Below are 20738 nucleotides of genomic sequence, written 5' to 3'. Positions count from 1 at the left end.
GACCTGAGCCAAAGGCAGAGGCTTAACCCACTGAGCCACCCAGGCGCCCCACATATCATTTAGTTCTTATAACAGTCTGTGAGGTAGGCAACATTACCATCCCTAACATACAGACAAAAAAAAGCTTAAGCAACGGGTCCAAGGCTCACACAGCTACTAAGTGGGAGACCATGTGTAACAGAAAAGCATTCTTCAAGGTACTTTCTTTTAATTCCTAGTCTAACCTTCTGGCAGGACCCAAACTAAGGAAATGATTAAGTACAACTGAGCTTTGCAGAAAATCAGTAAATGAAATGTTTCATCCATTAAACATTTTTCTTATGAAATCCTTATCCATAGAAAAAGCTAAAAGCATTTCATATTTGAGCAAATTTTGCTGGTTTTGTTATATGCTATCTTTGGAACAGAATACCCTCAGGCCACCACCATACCAATTAGTAAATTTTTATAATGGTAGTCACCAGTAGTAGCATTAAGGTTAATCCCACCACAGAGAAGAGGAGTACAGAATAAATGGAGCATAATGACCCAAAGGAGAGACAATGGCTGTGATGGGAATAAAAACTAAAATTCACAGCCCCTACTCCCTTCAGATAATGCTTCTTACCCATTTAATTAAATTATATCCTAACCTCTACTGCTTTATTAGGAAGCTGTTTATCAGTCCACTGTTTAAGCTTGATATCCACTGTTGTATTAAAAGTCCCTGAATTCATGGTCTGTGCAGCTGGAAGATAGATGTTTTCAATCACATGAGTTGATACTCTTTCCCATAAAGACTGCTGAAGGATTTCTTCCCTGAAATTAAAAAAAAAAAAAAAAAAAGTTTCAAAAACACCAAAATTTAAACATAACCTTGCTTTCAAAAACAACTTTATTGAAGTATCACTCACTTATAATAGATTGCACATATTTAAAATGTTGACAATATGAACACACCTGTGTGAATCACCATAATCAACATAATGAACTTCTCCATCATCTCCAAACGTTTTAGCCATCGTATCCACTTTATTACTAGGGATTAGCTTGTATGTTCTAGAACTGATTATTAATGCAACCATACAGCATCCTCCTATTTTGTCTGTCTTCTTTTACTCAGTGTATTTTGAGATTCATCCATTGTTGTGTATATCAATGTTTCACTTCTTTTTACTTCTGAGTAGTATTCCACTATATGAATCTGTTTATCTGTTTACCTGTTAATGGACATCTGGGTTGCTTCCCATTACTGGCTATTCCAAATAAAGCTGCTACAAGCATTCACTGTATGGGCACATACTGCTGCTCCTCTTGGGCAAAAAATCTAGGATTGGAATAGCTGTATCATATGGCAATTATACAAATAACTTTATATGGTACTGCCAAAACTGTTTTTCAAAATGGTTGAACTATTTTACATTCCCACCAGACAGTATGAGAGTTCTAGATGCTCTACATGTTGCCAACATTTGATATGGTTAGTCATTCTGCCAGGTTTACAGTGGTATCTCACTGTGGTTTTGTTCTGCACTTCCCTAATGATTAATACCTCTGAGCATCTTTTCAAGGGCTTATTTGCCCAATATTAATACATACTCTATATGTATTGATGGTGAAGGGGAGTCCAAGTCTGAGAACTTCTTGGTGTGATTTTAAGAATTTATCAGACCAGAGCACAAAGCACAGAGATGTTATCAGATACTGCTACGTAAAACTGTCCAACACATCACGATAAATAAAGGTAACAATGTAAAAGATGGATAATCAAGTTGAGAATCCTTCCTGCCTTAAAGACATCTTAGAAGAACAAAGATCTCTAAACAAAAAAATCAAGGAAAAAACCTGAACTCTTAAGAAAATATTTATTTGGCTTCTCCCAAACTAATTACTACTATAAGATAATACTACAACATAAAAAACACTCTGCTTACCCAAAGTGGTCAGTCTTAAGAGTAACCTCAACCCGCTACTACGCAGCCATAAAGCTCAGGGTAGCAGAAACAGCTGACCAAAGGCCAAGTTGCAATTTTCTTGGTTGAAAAGTGTCAACACTCCCTTCTATCCAAACTCCTCATGTTCACTCAACATCTTGTGTAAAAACAAGTTTACTGAGTCAATAGGCTTAGCTGCTGGTTTCCCCTTGTTAACTTTCAGGTCTGTTTTCAGTGACAACCAGAACACCAAAGAGTGTAAGGAGGTAAGGATATCCACAGCCCAGAAGGACAAAGTTAATTTAGTCACAGTGTTAATGACAGATAATGACAGGGAGATTTTTAGGAGCAAACTGGAAAAAAAAGCTTCTCAGGGTCTCCTATTCATTAATTTCAACTTAATTCATATTCATATAACTTTAAACACAAATTCAAGATTTCTGAAAGATGAACAAAAGGCCAAGATCCAGCCTCTGACCAGCAAGCTTTTTGCTGCTCCTGTCTCAGAACAGACTTGGTCTGTCGTCTCTTCCCTGGAGTCTGGGCCAAGAAGTGACATCTCAGACACCCTTTCAAGGAGATAATAACAAAATTCCAGACCATCAAATCCTGACAAGTCTACGGTAACTTTCTTACAGGAGGCCTCTTTCCAATCCACCACAGGTAGCTGCTGTCACCTATCCTCACCCCTCAATCCTCACCTCCCCTTTCACCACCAAGCTGTTGTCCTCTGTCCACACTCCGCCTGCTCCCCTGCCTTCATCATAATCATGTTTACTGTGCCCTCTATACTCTGTTCCGTAACAAACAAACCACTTTACATTCTCACTCTTTGCCTGTTCCTTATATCCTCAAACCTTTCCTGGCTCTCCCTTCCAGACAGTGGTTGCCCTTACATTCTGCTGTCTGGAAGCTGCTCACAGTTAGGAAGTGGAAGCCATGTTCTCCTCACCCCACAATCTTTCTTCTGGACCATTCATTAGTCCTCAACTCTGACGCAAAAATCCCTGTGCTGAGGCCAGCTCATGTGCTTACACTGTCTGCCACCCTGACATGCACCCTTACTTACATTTCCCAACATGTTATATGACTGTAGACTTCTCTATTCTACATTTTGCCATCATCTAGGGAAAATCCCACAAATACACAAAATATAACTTTAACATTATAGTTCTATGTATTCCCCTCATTATTTCCAGGAACTTTACCTCCGTTTTACTCCATTTTAATGAAAACACTTTTCAAAATGGAAGTTTTAAAGCAGAGGACTCACTCTATAATTTCGACTAATACAGAAAATGTAAGAAGTCCTCCATAATTCCTCTTTCAGTAGTATAATTCACAGCTTAATTTATCAATAAAAACATTTAATGCTTGCATAAATATCTGTGTGTTTACATAGATGGATCATATTACACAGACTGATATATAAACACTTTTTAAAAGTTAAAAGCATATTATACAGTTTTCCATGTCAACATCTTCTATTTTTTTCTTTTTATTTTTTAAAGATTTTATTTATTTATTTCACAGAGGTCACAAGTAGGCAGAGAGAGAGGAGGAAGCAGGCTCCCCGCCAAGCAAAGAGCCTGATGTGGGGGCTTGATTCCAGGACCCTGAGATCATGACCCAAGCCGAAGGGAGAGGCTTTAACCCACTGAGCCACCCAGGTGCCCCAACATCTTATATTTTTCAACGGCATCACAGTAATCCAGTCTATGAATAAATCAAATATGTTAATTCAAAGAGAAAACATAAGTTTTCAATTTTTTTACACTTACAAGTAAAAGAGTGAAGATTCTTATGTGTTCATCTTTGTCAAATATATCTTTATTCCTACAAATTCACAGCAATGTAATGACTGGATAAAAATGTACTCACTGTTTAACTAATTTTTCCATTATCTATACATCCAATCACTAAATCCTATCAATTCGACCTTCTAGGTAACTTCTCAGATATTTTAAAACTGTCTCCTCTTCTCCATCTGCACAACACTATTCAAGTTCGAGCCACCATCACCTCTCATCTACATAATTTCAACAGCCAACTGTCTCTCTGCTCACTGTCCTCTTCTTCATAACATTCCACTTTCCCTAGTACAAAGATCCTTCTAAAATGCAAATCTGCCCTAAAGTTATTCAGCGGCCTTCAGTGCTCATGGGATAAATTCCAAGCTTCTGAACAAGGCTTATATGGCCCTTGATAATCTGTATCTTATTTGTATCTACGGTTTTATCTCCTGCTACTCGCCTCTCCTATGCTAAAGCCATAGGTAACAGTCTTCAGCTACTTTTGTCACCTTGCTTGTTCTCACCTCCTGGGTTCTGCAATTTTCTGTCACTGCCTTTACCTAACACTTTTTACCCATTAAATCTAGAATTATGATATCAGAAATTTTTTTTAATTCCTCAACTCTGAGTTAGGGAACTCAGCTGTGCATTCCCATTTTCCTTTCACTCTTTTAACAAAATAAACTTAACACTTTTAACCAAAAGTTATATGCATACCATCATACCATTTTTTAAAAAGTGTATTTCTATTAATATAGCCAGCTACCCTTCTAAATGACTATGAAAAACATATATAACTATAATAATGGTCACATAATGTTAATGGTATACCAATATCTCCTACTTAATGTTTGTAATCAATTCCTGATGATGAGGTATATTACGTGAAATTGCTGGGAGCCTATTTCTGCCTATAATGCATCATATGTCAAATATAAACCCCTAACAAATTTTTTAAAAACACAGTTACAGTACAGTAGAATGCCTATAAGTAAATTATAAACAATCAACATTTGGGACATAAAATACTTGTAATTCTGCTTCCAGATCACAAAGTATAGATCAAGTAGTCTTGGTAATTAAATAATTAATATCTTAGTCAACCCTAAAATATCACATAAGGCAGATGCAACAACAACAAATACTACTTAGGACAGTAACAACTATGTCGCAAAAATAAAATGCTTTGGGTAAAATGCAGTTGAATTCAGTGTGGTATGAATACTTCCAATTAGGACCTGCTATTTTGATATATGTTTGTGTTAAGCTACAGAGTCCAGGAAAAAAAAAAAAAAAAAAACGCTGATGAAAAGATATAGAATCATCTGATCCAGCAGCTCACAGAATAAATCTCTAAGCAGCCATATGTCCTATTTCTTCCCCTTGCCTTATCAGTAGGCAGCCTGGAAATACAGGCTTCTCATCCCTTCACAATTCCGTTCGGTCACCTGTGTGTTAAATAAATGACATCTATATCCATTGCTCACTTTAGTGTAGGCATACAAAATTACCCATTTCATGATGATGACAGAAATTTACAGAGGCATCATATTTTTCTCCCATAAACAGCATTATTAGCTATAATAGTTTACAAATCACTTTTCATGTACATTATCCTCATACAACCTAGTACAAGTAGTATTCACTCTTTGTTTGCACATGTGTCGTGTGTGAGTGTGTACACACACACACACACACAGTATATTGCAATTTCAAAAGCTAATTGGCTTACAGAAAGCCATAGAACTGGCTTAAAATACAAACAATAACAAAGATGAGCTGGACTGTGTATATAAACCTGATTAATCAATCAACAAGTATAGATAAGATCAAGAATCCTTTTGGGGATATGGAGAAGAGACTGGAAACAGACCAGCTTTGGCTCCTTGAAGAAGAAGAAAGGACACTGATGTGGGGAAACTAACAATACTAAATAAACTAATAATACTGAATATTGAATTCAAATTTAAGGACTGGACACTACTCTCTAGGATCAATTTGGATCTTCAGCTGAGCAAACAGAAGAACAGAAAATACTTAGTTCTAGTCCAAGAATGATAAATTCTTAAAAACACTATAGACTTCATTAGAAAGATAATTCATGCATAAGGAATTTGTTAATTAAAATACGATCACAAAAAAAAAAAATCAAGGCTATTTATACATACCTTACCTGAGGTACACAGAACCTATTTTGGTTTCCAGTGCCCTATTCCAACAAATTTAAGAGTGCCAAAATTCACTTAAACATAAATAGAAGGTGAAAATAAATAAATAAGTAAATAATGAGAAGGTGATAATTTGCCCCGAAAGAGATTTGCATGACTACTTCTCCAGATGATGCATTTACCTATTTTTTTAAATCTCCAATAAAATTCAACTTAAAATATGATTTGTACAAAACATGAGGCATGTTATTACAAAAAGCACCAACTGTTCTTACTCAGAAATGAGAACTTGAAAATACATATTCTTTTCCCTTTACAAATTAGTTTTCACTACAGTTTTGCTCTCTGTGATTAATCTAACAAGAGCAACCAGGTTTTTTAAATTTATTTTTTTATTTAAATTCAGTTAAATAACATATAGTGTATTATGAGTTTCAGAGACAGAGATCAGTGATCATTCTATCACCCTGTGCTCATTATATCACGTGCCCTCCTCAATGTCCAGCACCCAGTTTCCCCATCTCTCCACCCACCACCCCTCCAGTTTGATTCCTATGATTAGGAGTCTCTTATGGTTTGTCTCCCTCTCTGATTTTGCCTTGTTTTATTTCTTCCTCCCTTCCCCTATAAGAACAACCAGTTTTGATAGACTAATCCTTTTTTTTTTTTTTTAAGATTTTATTTATTTGACAGAGAGAGATCATAAGTAGGCAGAGAGGCAGGCAGAGAGAGAGAGAGAGAGAGAGAGAGAGGAGGAAGCAGGCTCCCTGCCTAGCAGAGAGCCCGATGAGGGACTCGATCCCAGGACCCTGAGATCATGACCTGAGCCGAAGACAGAGGCTTAACCCACCAAGCCATCTGGGCAGCCCTTGATAGACTAATCTATAACACACAACTTGATGCAACTTTTGCCTAAAGGACTTGACAGAAATCAAAATTTTTACATGGTAAAAAGTAGTCCAAGACAAATTAAGATTTAAAAAGACCATGCAGAAAGCAATTTTTCAGAATACATTTTCTGAAAGATACTTAATAAATATATAATTTATTATATTTAAGACTGACCACTTTCAGTAAGCAGAATGTTTTTGTATGTTGTAGCATTATCTTACAGTAGAAATTAGTTTGGGAGAAGCCATATAAATATTTTCCTGAGAGTTCAGTTGAAATAGCCTTTTTAAAAAAAAAATTAGTTAGACTACAATAGTAGTTAGATTTTGCAAAAAGAAATACTTTTATGCTATTTACTGTTTGGGGGGATGAGCCAAGGCTACAATAAATCACTGATTTATCAATCTAAATTTTAATATTTCGTTATAATCCATGTAGTAAAATCTTTGAGAAAAGGTCAAATACTCACCAATGTTTTGGTGTAACCTGGCTCAGACTGATAACTTCATCGAGGATTTCATTTTTTGCTTTTTCAAATAGTTCATTCTAGGTAATATAGATACAAGTAAGTAAGATTTTTGTAAGATTAATCTGCCCTGATGTGAATTTCAGAGATAACTAAAAAGAAGGCCTCTGACAGGCTAGTAGGGTTAGATTACATCTGAAGCATGCATGACCAGCAAGTAACGTTCTTCTCTTCTACTCTCTTTTTTAGGAATACCAGTAGCCAGATAAGAACAAAGACATGGACAAGGACGTCTATCTTATTCAATCAATTCTGAGTGTATTTTTTCATGTAACAAATGTTACATGAAAATATCAATACATATTTAGTCTATTAGCGTTAGTAAATTGATGCAGTGTTTTACAACAGATAGCATTTTAAAATCAAAGAAAACCAATATTTAAGTCCCACTAAATTAGAGTATATTTCTCCATGGTAAATACTGAAAAGGTAAAGTTGATGTATAATTTTTAAAAGTTTACATTACACATATATTAATTCTATTAAGACCTTTAAAGAAATGTTCCTCACTTTTTCAGAAAACATTTTTAAACACTTGCTTTAGCATCTTATGATCTAAAATTATTTTTTAATATTATGTGCTAAATAATTTAAAATTATTATAGAAGAGAGAACTGCACTCTTGCATTTATACAGAGACTGTATTCTTGCAGCTCTAAATTAGTAATGCTGTGGTCAAAACCAAAGCAGTGTGGCTTACCAGACTTTGCTCATCAACATAAATTCTGTCGGAGCACAATATTAAACAAGCCATACGCAAAATACATGAGGCACACAAACATTACCCGGTCAAGTTCTCGCAGGCGAGGATAGTTATTCTTCCACTCAGTTTCAAGGTTAAAACGTGTTGCTAAGGAAGAAGGAAAGATGTTCCAGTTTCAGGATTCTCTTTCTATCCAGCTGCAGTGGTTAAAGGTGATCTGACTTATCTCTGTACTAACTGAATTCCTGGTGTGTATCTACGGCTCCTGAGTATTCTGGCTCTCAACACCTCAGAATCTCACTATTGCAAGTTTTCCAAACCAATCTTCTTGACTTGCTTCTCCATCTTCAATCCACACAGCACAGAGCTGAAACAGCTTAGTACAGCTGCTAAGGCATGGACTCTGGAGTCACATCACAACGATTCAAATCCTGGGTCTATTATTTATTGTGTGTGATACTGAGTGCATCACTTCGGTAAGTTACCCTGCTGTCCCAGTTTCCTCTTCTGTAAAATGGGAACAATAACAATACTCATAGGGTTGCTGAGGGACTAAGCAGGTAGAATTCCCAAGTGGGAAAAGGGAAGGAAAGTATACTCCCATCAAATGAAACTATGGAAACAAAGCCACAGAGCAGGAAAGTGTGGGCTTCAGGAACTAGGACAACAGAGCTGAAGCAGAGGCTGCTCTGCCTCCAACACCATTCCCCTCTTCCCCCTAAAACAGGGGAATTTGCGTCCTCTCTAGTTTACTAAGCTTTCTCCCAAACACTACTGCAAACTTTTTACTCTGTTTAAACTCTGCAAAGTGCTCCTTGCAATGTTTCCTCTGAAGGAGAAAGTGTTCTTGAACAACTGAAAATTTCTATTCTTCCCATTTTCCACATGCTAGCTAATAGACAATGAGCTAAAAAGCAACAGTTTGGGGAATAAAGAATCTGCTGGATACCTAAGACTGCCAACTAAAGAAATGTCTAAAGTTGTTAACTTACCTTTGAAACTATCAGCCTGTTGCTCAACTGACTCTCGCACCATTTTCCAAAAGCAGTCTGAAACAGCTAGGCTTAAATTTCTTGTAGTCACTTGGTGTGCCTTCAGCATGCTTGTCCTATTAAAAAATAACAAGAGCTATGTACATAAAAATGGCAAAAAGGACAACACTCTCACCAGGTTTGAAAATGTGCTTGTTATAATATAATGAGAATAGTTACTCTCACATTTTATACTGGCGCTGTTCAATAAAACCTTCTATGATGCAGAAACTGTCCTCTGTCTGAGCTACCCACATGGGACCTACTAAGTGCATGGGGTATTTGAGCCCTTGGAATGCATGGCTGGTGTGACTGAGAAACAGAAATCTAAATTTCCTTGAAGTTAACTAATTCAAATTTAAATAACCATCTGAGGCTAGTGCCTATCATGTTGGACAGCTGAGTTCCATATACTTGTCAGCTCCAGTACCCACAGGTAATACTCAAGACTATGTTTTCAAGAGCTATCTTGACTTACTACACTAATACAGACGCAAATATACGTTGCCATTTTTGAGACCCTCTATATAATTTTTAATATAATTCAGTTGTCCCTTAACTCTTCCTTTTTGTTTCTCTGTCCGGATCTTACTTTCTGTTAATTTCTGTCAATATTTACTTAGGGATATCCCTTTGACATCCTCATCCCCTACTCCAACTTTCCCCAATACTGAAAGAGAACCAAATATGTGTACTCAAAATGTACCTGTTGAGCGCACTTGGCTGGCTCAGCATGCAACTTTTTTTTTTTTAAAGATTTTAAAAGATTTTATTTATTTAGGGATGCCTGGGTGGCTCAGTTGGTTAACTGTCTGACTCTTGGTTTCAGTTCAGGTCATGATCTTGGGGTCATTAGATTGAGCCTGATGCTGGGCTCTGTGCTCAGCACAAAGTCTGCTTGTCCCTTTCCCTCTGATCCTCCCCCTGCTTGCCCCACTCTCTCTCAAATAACACATAAAATCTTGAAACAATAAAACAATATTTTATTTATTGAGAGCAAGCGTGCGCATGGGCACAAGCAGGGGGAGGGGCAGGGGGAAGACAGAGAGAATCTCAAGCAGACTCCCCACTAAGTGCAAAGCCCAACACAGGGTTCAATCCCACAACCCTGAGATCCTGACCTGAGCCAAAATCAAGAGTCAGACGCTGAACCGACTGAACCCCCCAGGCACTCTGGTAGGGCAGGCAAATCTTTTTTTTTTTTTTGAGATTTATTTATTTGACAGAGAGAGAGAAAGAGAGACTGATTGATCACAAGTAGGCAGAGAGGCGAAAGGCAGGCAGAGAGAGAGAGACAGAGAGGAGGAAGCAGGCTCCCTAGCGAGCAGAGAACCCGATGCGGGGCTCGATCCCAGGACCCTGGGATCATGACGTGAGCCCAAGGCTGAGGCTTAACCCACTGAGCCACGCAGGCGCCCCTAGGGCACCACATCAGAGGCAGGGTACTTACTTACTTACTTATGAGAGAAAAAAAAAAAAAGAAGAGAAGAGAAAAGAAAAAAGAGAGAGAGAGAGAGAAAGACAGAAAGAAAATAAATATGAAATACAAGATGGGTTTCTTTAAAAGATAAATAAAAATGTTAAGTATTGATTTTTAAATATCACTTCATAAGTAAAACTAAAGAGGTGTCTGTGTTATCTTTCAGTGCCCACAGTCTAAGGGGCAGTTTATCACACGAGCATGTGTTGTACCAGGTGATAAGCTGCTTCTCATTTTGAGTAGTTTGAGGACTTGCCTTTTAGATAGAGACCGTTATTTGGGAAAAGTTCTGGAAATTCAATGTTAAACTAACAGCTATAAAACAAACGTTTAAGTGAAAACAGTTTAAGCTACTTCCTCAGTATAAAATTTTAAAATATTTAAACCATATACCTACTTTAGAAGTTTAGAATTTTGAAAAAATTCTTCTTCATATTCTCTTATAGCTTCAATGCTTTCAGAGCTGTTTCCTAGGGAAAGATGAAGGAGGTCTAAGAAAATTAATTTTATTTGAAAACAAGAAAAACTTAAATTATATAATAATCCCTCTTTGCATACCTTTTCCTGTTACAACAGCAAAATAACCCAGAGCTTTCATTGGGAAGAGTTTTCCTTCAATAATCTGCTGAATCTATTTTTAAAAGTGGGAAATAAATGTGAGATATATGTTTATGTAATTTTTTAAAGCACAACATACTATTCAAAAAGAAAATTTAATAATGCTGCATATATATATGTTCAGTGAAATATATAAATCTGTACAAAACTGTTAAAATGGTTCTCAATCGCTATTTGAGGGAAAAAAATGAATATATTTAATTTCACTACACTAAAAGATACATTATTAAGACCTAAGATGATTAGTAAAACCTGGGATGATGTTCAGTGGAGTCAGGCTTTAGTTCAATTTCAGTTCCACCACTTACTAGCTACGAGGCCTGAAGAAGCTACTTACTTTAAAAAAAAAAAATTTTTTTTTTTTAGATTTTATTTATTTATTTGACAGACAGAGATCACAAGTAGGCAAAGAGGTAGGCAGAGAGAGAGAGAGAGAGAGAGAGAGAGGAGGAAGCAGGCTCCGTGCTGAGCAGAGAGCCCAATATGGGGCTCGATCCCAGGACCCTGGGACCATGACCCAAGCTGAAGGCAAAGGCTTTAACCCACTGAACCACCCAGGTGCCCCGCTACTTTTTTCAAAATGACTGTTGAGAAGATTCTCTGCAGCACTACGATACCTACCACAGTGCCAGGCAGGCAGAGGCACTTGATAAATGGCAGCTGTGATGATTATTTCCCTATACTCTTCTTCAAATAGATAAATTCTAACCAAGGTGGACAGTCTTATATTACTTTTAAAAATATTGGGATCCATTGGCTCTCATCTCTTTTAGGGTCAAAAACCCTTTTCTAAATGTAGTAAAAACTATAAACTCTGTCCCCAGAAAAATGCATATTTACATAGAGATCTATCATTCACACAACTGTAGTTTCTGCTCCCAGAAGCCCATTCACATTAACACTACAGGAAGAATCACTCCTCCAAGACAAGTTACACCTCTGAGCTAATGCTGCCTCTTTGGTATAAAAAAGGACTGATAGAAAATTTAACTGCATTTCAAAAGAAATACAAACTTACTATCCTAGGGAAGAGGGGAGAGGAATGAAAGAAATGAAGGGACATGGGAAGGAGGCACAGAATTCCCTTCCACTTTGTTTCTACTTGTCTCCATACCAGGACCAGCACTATCACAGCGGGCCCTCCCCCTCAAAACATGGCAAAGCAAAGATCATGGAGGCTGTGCAGAGAAGAGTTAACAGAGCAGGCATGAGACTGCGGTCCTTAGAAAGGCCTGTTCGTCCTTGGCTGGCATCCGAGGACCTCACTGGTAAACAATTCCCACATTGAAACAAAACCTTCCCTGCAAAAGAATGGCTCATTGTGTGAGTAATGTGGTTTCTGCTGAACATCTGCTTTCCTTTGGGCATCTGGAATTCTGGTACTTGAGGGGGCCTACATGAACAGCCCCCAGTAAAAACCTTAGGTGTTGAGTCTCTCATGAGAAACTTGTTGCTGGAGGGATTAAGCGTTTCCTTCAAGACTGTCCCGGGAGAGGGCTCTTGGATACCTGAGCCTGGTTTCCTCCAGATAGCATCTCTTGTACTTTTGCTTTTTGGGATTCTTCTTTGTATCCAATCACTGTTAACAGATGCTGGTGTAAGAATGACTATGTGCTGAGTCTTGTGAGTCCTTCTATGGAATTGGTGAACTCTGGGGTGGTCTATCTTGGGAACACAGCATAAGAGGCACACATGCAGCAAGTTTCAGGTGGGAAGGAGAGAAATTCTAAGCAGTAGCACAAGGGATGGGTACTTACACCTGAAGTTGTTCTATGGGGGATCAAGATATAATAATAACAGATGACAGCCACCATGTATATAAGACAGTGCCAAGCACTATTTTAACCACTTCACACAAATATTTAACTCATTAAATCTTTGCAACTTATGAGACAGTACCATTAATATCTTCATTCCAACAGATGAGGAAGCCAAAAGCACTAAAAAAGTTTAAAATACCCAACATTATACAGCTAGCGAAGAGCAGAGCCAGCATTTGAAACCAAGCAATCTGGCTACAGACCCTGTACTTTCAATCCCTGCCTTCCGCTTTTAAAACTAAGAACTCACTCTAAGTCATGATTTGCTCCCTAGTAAGAGTTACAATGTCATGTTGAAATAAAACTCTCTCGTTGTTAGAGGAGAAAGAGGGACATGGAACCCCATGTATAAAGATGTATAAAGCTGCAGAATTTTAGAAATGAAAATGACCCTAGAGATCAGCTAGGCTAATAGGATGGATTATGCACTAACTAGATGCAGAGAAGTAACAAGATTTCTCCAAGGACACACAGCTTGGTGGTGGAGCATGGATAACAACTGTGAGGCCTGAGACCAGCCTACTGCCTTCCGTTTTATAAAAGTCTGCTTCATAGTCTTTGATCAGTTAGGAAAGGTAATGTTTGTTTGCAAAACAAAAACCAACAAAAAAAGTATACACAATGTCCAGAAGGAACCTATAGTGTCACTAGGCCTACACTAATTTATAAACATTAACTTAAAAAAAATTTTTTTAAGAAAAGAAACACCACAATCATTATTAATTTGTGGTTAATTAATAAGTGGTTAATGATTATTGGCATAGAAGATTATTTAAGTTAGAGTAAGCAGCATTAATAGTTTTCTAAGAATTTCTGAAGCAAACAAACTGAAATTATGGAATTTTATTTAAACCTCAAAATTGCACTTAAGTAATTAACTTCCTAATACTTTGTTTTTAATGAGAAGAAAAATCCCACTAAAGTATTCCATAAGTTTTTGTTTGCTGTATGTTTTTGTTTTTATCACCAGTCCCTATCATAGCTGAAGCTTATACAAAGAATCTATTCTCTCACAATGAAGAACTTGCCCTCACCCTGCTTGGACTAGCCACGTTTTTTTCTGCCAGGTCTACTTTGGTCAAAACAAATATCGTCCTCCTTCCATGGGGATCCATTTGACTGACCAGGTCTGTAACAATGCTGCGTTCAGCATCCACAGATCCATCTGAAAAAAATTTGAAAAATGACACTGTAACAACTGCAAAGTAGACTTTAAAATTTCTATATGCTATACCCTTGTACCTACATTACAGTAAGAAAACTTAATACATTTATTTTAGTTATGAAAAGAACTTCTAGCTAATAAAAATCTGTGATGCCTACAATGAAATTTATCAAAATATTGCCAATCAATCCTATTTACTAATAAATGAATGATTTAGGGAGGGCAAGACATTTATCTTCTATGTTTATGTAATATGCATATTTAGAGCAAAGCTTAGCCTGCTAAAGAGGGAAGCATTATCAGTGCAATTAAAACCTTTTGATAAGATTTACCTTGAATACACAGTATGATGGCATTAGGATTCTGCATATAAGCTTTGCTGATACTGAAAATAGTTTCCTTTGTGTCAGGAGCCATGCCTGATGTCACAGTCTTGAAGAAAAAGGTTTTAAATATCGTTATACATATTTTCCACAATAGGAACAAGACAAAATACATGTTCTATATATACTTACATTGATCACACCTGGTAAGTCAACAAGCACCATCCTCTGCAATCCCGGGCCTTTTACATTTAAAGATATGGTCTACTCAGGGAAAACAAAACAAAACAAAACAAAACTCACCATGGGTGGCGATCTGTTAGGAATATATTCATGATATATATGTTCTGAAAATTCTGTACCTCATCCATTTAGAAAGAAGTTATTCTTTTTCTGATCCTTTTATTTAATTATTCTAGAAAATTACTCACAAAATGATACATTATTTGGAATATTAAAAAAATCTGTGTGTTTTAGAATAGCTGCAATCTAATGAATGCCGATCATGATTTATCTCAAATCATAAACTCTGAATTGCCATAGAACATTGTCAAAATGAATTACAACACTCACCTCAGGACTAACAGTACAGCCTTCTTTCACATTTTTCCTCATTCGGAGTTCTATTTCATGTCTTAATGCTGCGAGCTATTAATAGAAAACAACAAAATCCTATGAAAATCTTCAACTAACAAATATTCCAGTTTAGTTGTCTTTCATAAGCTTATAGGAGTTAGAAGCTACACACATGAACCTCATACAAATTCTACTTACATCCTCCTCTTTGGTAAGATCGAACTCCCGAGAACTATCTTTAAACAAGGCCACATGGTGAGGGCCTTCACTCAGAGTAACCTGAAATTAATGGAAAATCAAGATGTAATACATTTACAATTCATATTGATCCCATAGGACTTACAGGGTCTAGAGCAGCCCACCGCACTGCATAAATCCAGGCATCCCCTCACAGTACACATAAAGGAACATTCCCGGGGGCTGTCAACATGGCAGTGCAGAGACTACAGAATTTTTTATCTGTATTGTCCATATATCTGTTGCATGTGCTGTAATTTCCCAACAAGACTGCTGGCTACTCTTGATCTTTCATGACCTAAAACAAAATGCTGCTGCCCCTATCCTTTTCCAGTCAATGCTATAAGACTACTAAGAACAGAACCATCAAACTACAACTTGAAAAACAAAAAGAAATCTTGGATTGAACTTCAAAGGTTAACTTAGGTAAAGGACAATTCATTCATTCAACTTCTATCTATTAAGGACTAACTGTGTCAAGTGTTGCTGGAGGGTAAACAAAGAACCTACTGTCTCTGGTTTTAGAGCTCACTACCTCCTGGGAGAAATAATACACAGAACTAAATGGACAGTGTAGCAAAACCTAGGCGCACATAAGACTGACCACAGGGGAGCTAATGTAGCTTCTACCCAAGGAGTGAGAGACCTCTGCATAAAGAATTCTCTAACAGCTTATATATCAACAGCCAGGGCTTTCATGAGAACTTCTAAAGTTCACATTCCTTTGCTTTTCAACTGCAGCTTTTCAGGCTTCTTTATAATGATCCAATTTTACTTTAAAAATACAATTCCTTCTACTGAGACTTGCTAAGAAAACCAACAAAACTTAGCTGTTTGAAAGCATCAGAGAGCAGCCATTGCATCCTGGACTGGGCCCAAGACCCCAGAGGATTTTAGGGGCATATTCCTATGGCTGTTTTCCTTCAGGGTGCTTGTAGATTTGTGGCACAGGGTAACATAAGAGAAAAGGTTAAAACTTGAAGCAGTCTTACTGGGTTGAGGAGACAAGATCAGAGATCAGAGGGTATCAAGCAGCCCTGGCTTAAGGTGCTAAAGCTCCAGAAAAAAACTGACAGCAGAAATCAATCTCCAAAAACCAAGCCCTACCTTTTGTCCACAATTTCCCTGTAACATGTTTGCACATGAGTTAGCAAAACAGAAAGAATCTGCTAAAGAGGCTAAATCAAGATTCTGGCAATCTGTCTAGGGGAGACAAAAACATGGAGTTCAGAGTCTATCAAAGAGGAGAAGTCCTGGTAAATTCTAGAGAAGTATGGTGAACTGGAAAGAAACCAGCCTTGTCTGTTTCAAGGAAATCTGTCCATGATTTACTCACCTGCCAGAAGAAAATGAATTCCTTCCTAAAATATGACATCATTCATAATGCTATTCATATAACAGCCACTATAATTAGAGTGCTGGTAGCAATGTAGAAGGTAGATTTACAACTTTTTTAGAGATGATTATAGAATAAGCTATGAGGTACAGTCAGACTTTCCCCCCACCAGAAATATCCCAAGTGCCTATCAATAGTTAGATGGATCTATAAAGTTTGGCATGTTCACACAAAACCATGGAGCAATGGAAAAGAAACTGGTTTTACACAACATAGTTGAATTCATGCCCAGATCCAAAACAGTGCACTCCGTTATAAATCACACTAGATTGTTTGTTGCAGTTATGAACAGACTTCATTTCTGGAAGATTTTAGCACTAGCCTTATTATCTATTCTGGTCTTTGTTCTTGGTGATGTCAATTTTCTAATTCTCCCATTACTCTACACCCACCAGCTAAAGTAAAAGAAAAAAAAAAAACAAAACAACCTTACGACAGCTTTCCCCCGAATTTATGTCCACAGATCTTTCTTGAGAGAAAGAGCAGACGTGCAAGTGGAGGGGTGGAAAGAGAGGCAGAGGGAGAAAGAGAATCTTAAGTAGGCCCCAACCCAGCAACAGAGCCCAACGTGGGGCTCGATCTCATGACCTTGAGATTATGACCTGAGACAAAACTGAAGAGCTGAACATTCAACCAACTGAGCCACACAGGCGCCCCTATCTCCACAGATCTTAATGGAGACCTTAGTATGCCTCAGGAATCCTATTATATCTTGCCTTATCTCATCAACTCACTTCTGGAGTCACCACTTGCCTAGAAAGACTTGTTCACTCGATCTTTAATACCTACTCCCCTCTCATTACTTCACAGCTGATAATCTAGCCTCTCATTTCACTGAGCAAGTGGAAGCAAGCAGAAGGATACTTCTACATATTCTACTTAATTGCCTTCACTGGTAAAATGGCCAATTATTCGTCTTCATCTTTCCTGATCTGTCAGCAGTGTTTGACCTCACTGATCACCGCCTCCTCCTAGTTATTTTCTTGACCTGGCTTCCAGTACACTGCACTGCTTGGGTTCCCCCTATTACACTGCTGGCTCCTTGAGAAGCTCCTTTGTTGTCTGCTCCACCCTCAAGCTCTTAATCTTGGGTATGCCCAGGACACAATCCTTCGTCCTACGTCTTCTCTTTCCTCACTCCCTCGGTGATCTTACCTAGTAAGACCATGGCTTTACATACCACCTTTAGATATTTGATTATGACGTCTAAATTTATGTCTCTAGGCCAGGTCTCCAACTGCTACTTATTTGTTAATATCCTTTGCAAGTCCAAAACTCCCAATCTTCTCTCCAGAGCTAACTCCCACTACTCCAGACTCCCCCATATCAATTACATGTTCTAATTTATTCAGGCCAGAAGCACTGGCATCATCTTGATAACTGACTCACACTTCATATCAAGTATGCTAAGAAATCCTACTGATTTTGCTTTAAGAATCGATCCATAATCCAACCATCTCTTATCATCTTTGTGGCTAGTTCCCTGGTGAAAGAATCACCTGAACATTCCAACAGCTTCCCATTTGGTCTCTGTCGATCTACCCATCTTACTTACGTCTATTTTCAGCACAGCAGCTACAGTGAGCCTTTTTAAAAAGTAGTATTATAGGGCGCCTGGGTGGCTCAGTCGATTGAGCATTCAGCTCTTGATTTTGGCTCAGGTCGTCATCTTGGGGTCCTGGGATCGAGCCCTGTGTTGGGCTCTGCACTCAGCACAGTCTGCTTGGGATATTCTCCCTCTCCCTCTGCACCCCTCTCCACTTGTATGCACGGAGAACTCTTTCTCTATAAAAACAATGTAGTAGTACTCTGTTCAAAACCCTGCACTGGCTCCCTATTTTATTCAAAATAAAAATCCAAGTCTGTGCAATGACCAACAAAGCCCTAATGATCTGTTTCCTCCTGGCTCCCATTAGTCCTCTGATCTCATCATCCGCTACTCTTCCCTCTGCTCTAGCCACACTGGCCTTGAACACAACAGCCACTTAACTACCTCAGCGGCTTTGCACTAACTTTTTCTCTGCATGGAACACTCTTGAACCAGATATCCACAGGACTTCTTCCCTCACTTTGTGCAAGCCTTGGTTCAAATGTCACCATCTCAATGCAGTCTACCTGGCACCCTACCCTTACCTGGCTTCACCTTCTGTTCTTTGTGGCACAATAATTATTACCTTCTAACACACTATGTAATTCAGTCATTTATTTTGCTTCTTACTTATTGCCTGCTTCTTCTACTGGAACCCATCCTCCATTATGGAAAGGATCTTTGTTTTATTTAACTAACACACTGCCTTAGAACAGCGCCAGAGCATAGTAGGCACTAATAAATATTTGTTGAATGAAAGACTTTCTTCCCGCGGCAATGAATGATGGATGGATGAACTGTGAGAACTTCTATATATTGCATGCTGAGTCGCAGCCTTTGTCCTCAAAGACTCTGCTACTACGAGCAATCGTTCCCTGTCCCTTACATCATCATTTTTACCTCTCAAACTGTATCGTTACAGTTTGTAAATATCTTTCCCTTGACCCAACATACTTCAACTACTACTTCCCCATTGCTCCACTCTTCTTAGAGTAAAACTGGGAAATTATCTACATTTACAGACTCCACTTCCAATATTCTCATTTTCTGACTCAACCTCTCACTGACCTCACTCTGAATAAAATCCAGAGTCCTAACAACGGCTTAGTGCAGCTTGGTCCCACCACACCTCTGCCCTCCTCTTCCATCTCTCGTCCATCACCTGCTCCACTCCTGTCACACTGGTCTCCAGGCTGTGCCTGCACTGATTCCACAATAGGACTAATTCCCAGGGCTATGTATCCATTCTTTTTAGTTATAAGTCTTCATTTCAACATAACAAACTTCACTGCAGCAGCTACGTTCCCGAGGAGCTTCATCCAGATGGCCTACTGTCCTACCTTAACCGGAGAGCGTGTCATCATCTCCCCAGATCCTCGAGGGAATATCCGTGCTTGAGCAATCATTTCCAACACACTGGTTTTTCCAGCACTCTGGTCTCCAACCACAACAACCTTACCATAGAACAAATAACATCAGTTCAGATTTTAAATACACACTTTTACTTAAATAGATTTGAAATATCACTGAGATTTTTTCAGTCTTTTAAAATACTACAGTTAAATGATTTTTAAAAATCCCATCCATAAAAACAAAGATGGTCATTACCTCTATGTATACCGAAAATATAAACAGTAAAATATTAATTAGATCCAGTATTTATATCCAAATTTTAAACAAAAAATTGTGTTAAATTAAACTACTACTTCTAAAACCAGATCACTCATGTTCTATGAATCTTTTCCGTAGCTAGCTTATTCATTATAAAGACATTTTCAATTCCATGATGTTAAATTTCCTTCATGACTAATTTAATCCACTGTTCCAATATTTTAGTTTCGTGGATGTTACAAATACATAATGCCAAGTACCTAATAACCTTACTTCATTACATATAAATATAAGTAAGCCAGTGGGCCAAGAGTCAAACAACAGTCAATGCTTAAGACATCACCTAAAGCACATAAATAATATTATATAGGTAAAAAATATATATCTCTGTTTATATCTGTGTCATATGTCCATATGTATATGGCTAGACTGTATGTCTGAGTATATACATACACATACACACACACATAACTTTTTTAAAATCTGAATTGTTCCTTTGCTGAAGAGCAAGCTCACTGCGTATAAATTTTTCACTTACCCTTGGCAGATGATCTTGTGTATTGTAACTGGCATCATAATCAGATAGAACATCAAGAACTTCAGAATACATGTCAATCAAAGATTTCTAGAAAATTTCAAAAATTAATATGAACAAATTAAAGAAAATCAGATGTGTCAAGAGAAAAAAAGTTGATAAATCCAAAATGTTTTTCCATAATGATTATACTGTTTTTTCTAATTACATAATATACTTTCATAGTAAAACAGTATATAATAAAATTCCATTTTCTCTTACTCAATTTAGAGATATGCTGATTTAATATAGTACATTAACTGAGGATTTCCTAACCTTCCAATTAAATGTTAAAAGAGGGAAGTTACTGTTTAATATTGAAGAA

The 20738-nt window shown here is 37.6% G+C and overlaps 1 protein-coding gene across 5 annotated transcripts in view; it reads right to left on the bottom strand.

The window, feature by feature from the left end:
- The window catches only part of OPA1 (OPA1 mitochondrial dynamin like GTPase), a 92812-nt gene that overhangs the window by 37019 nt on the left and 35055 nt on the right, over positions 1 to 20738 (bottom strand). For all 5 annotated transcript variants that reach the window (XM_032869269.1, XM_032869268.1, XM_032869271.1 and 2 more), the window contains 13 exons: positions 20378 to 20464; positions 19569 to 19682; positions 15206 to 15286; positions 15005 to 15079; positions 14624 to 14695; positions 14441 to 14540; positions 13978 to 14108; positions 11064 to 11136; positions 10903 to 10975; positions 8987 to 9102; positions 8077 to 8141; positions 7235 to 7311; positions 633 to 798 (listed from right to left, as the gene is read on the bottom strand). In XM_032869269.1, the coding sequence (XP_032725160.1) occupies positions 633 to 798; positions 7235 to 7311; positions 8077 to 8141; positions 8987 to 9102; positions 10903 to 10975; positions 11064 to 11136; positions 13978 to 14108; positions 14441 to 14540; positions 14624 to 14695; positions 15005 to 15079; positions 15206 to 15286; positions 19569 to 19682; positions 20378 to 20464 (1230 nt within the window). The remainder of the gene's footprint in view (positions 1 to 632; positions 799 to 7234; positions 7312 to 8076; positions 8142 to 8986; positions 9103 to 10902; positions 10976 to 11063; positions 11137 to 13977; positions 14109 to 14440; positions 14541 to 14623; positions 14696 to 15004; positions 15080 to 15205; positions 15287 to 19568; positions 19683 to 20377; positions 20465 to 20738) is intronic.

This window comes from Lontra canadensis, unplaced genomic scaffold (genome assembly GCF_010015895.1).
Source record: "Lontra canadensis isolate GAN:19392208 unplaced genomic scaffold, GSC_riverotter_1.0 scaffold38, whole genome shotgun sequence".
Taxonomy (NCBI): Eukaryota; Metazoa; Chordata; class Mammalia; order Carnivora; family Mustelidae; genus Lontra; species Lontra canadensis.
The sequence above is the reverse complement of the archived record's forward strand: the minus strand, read 5'-3'. Positions and strand labels throughout refer to the sequence as shown.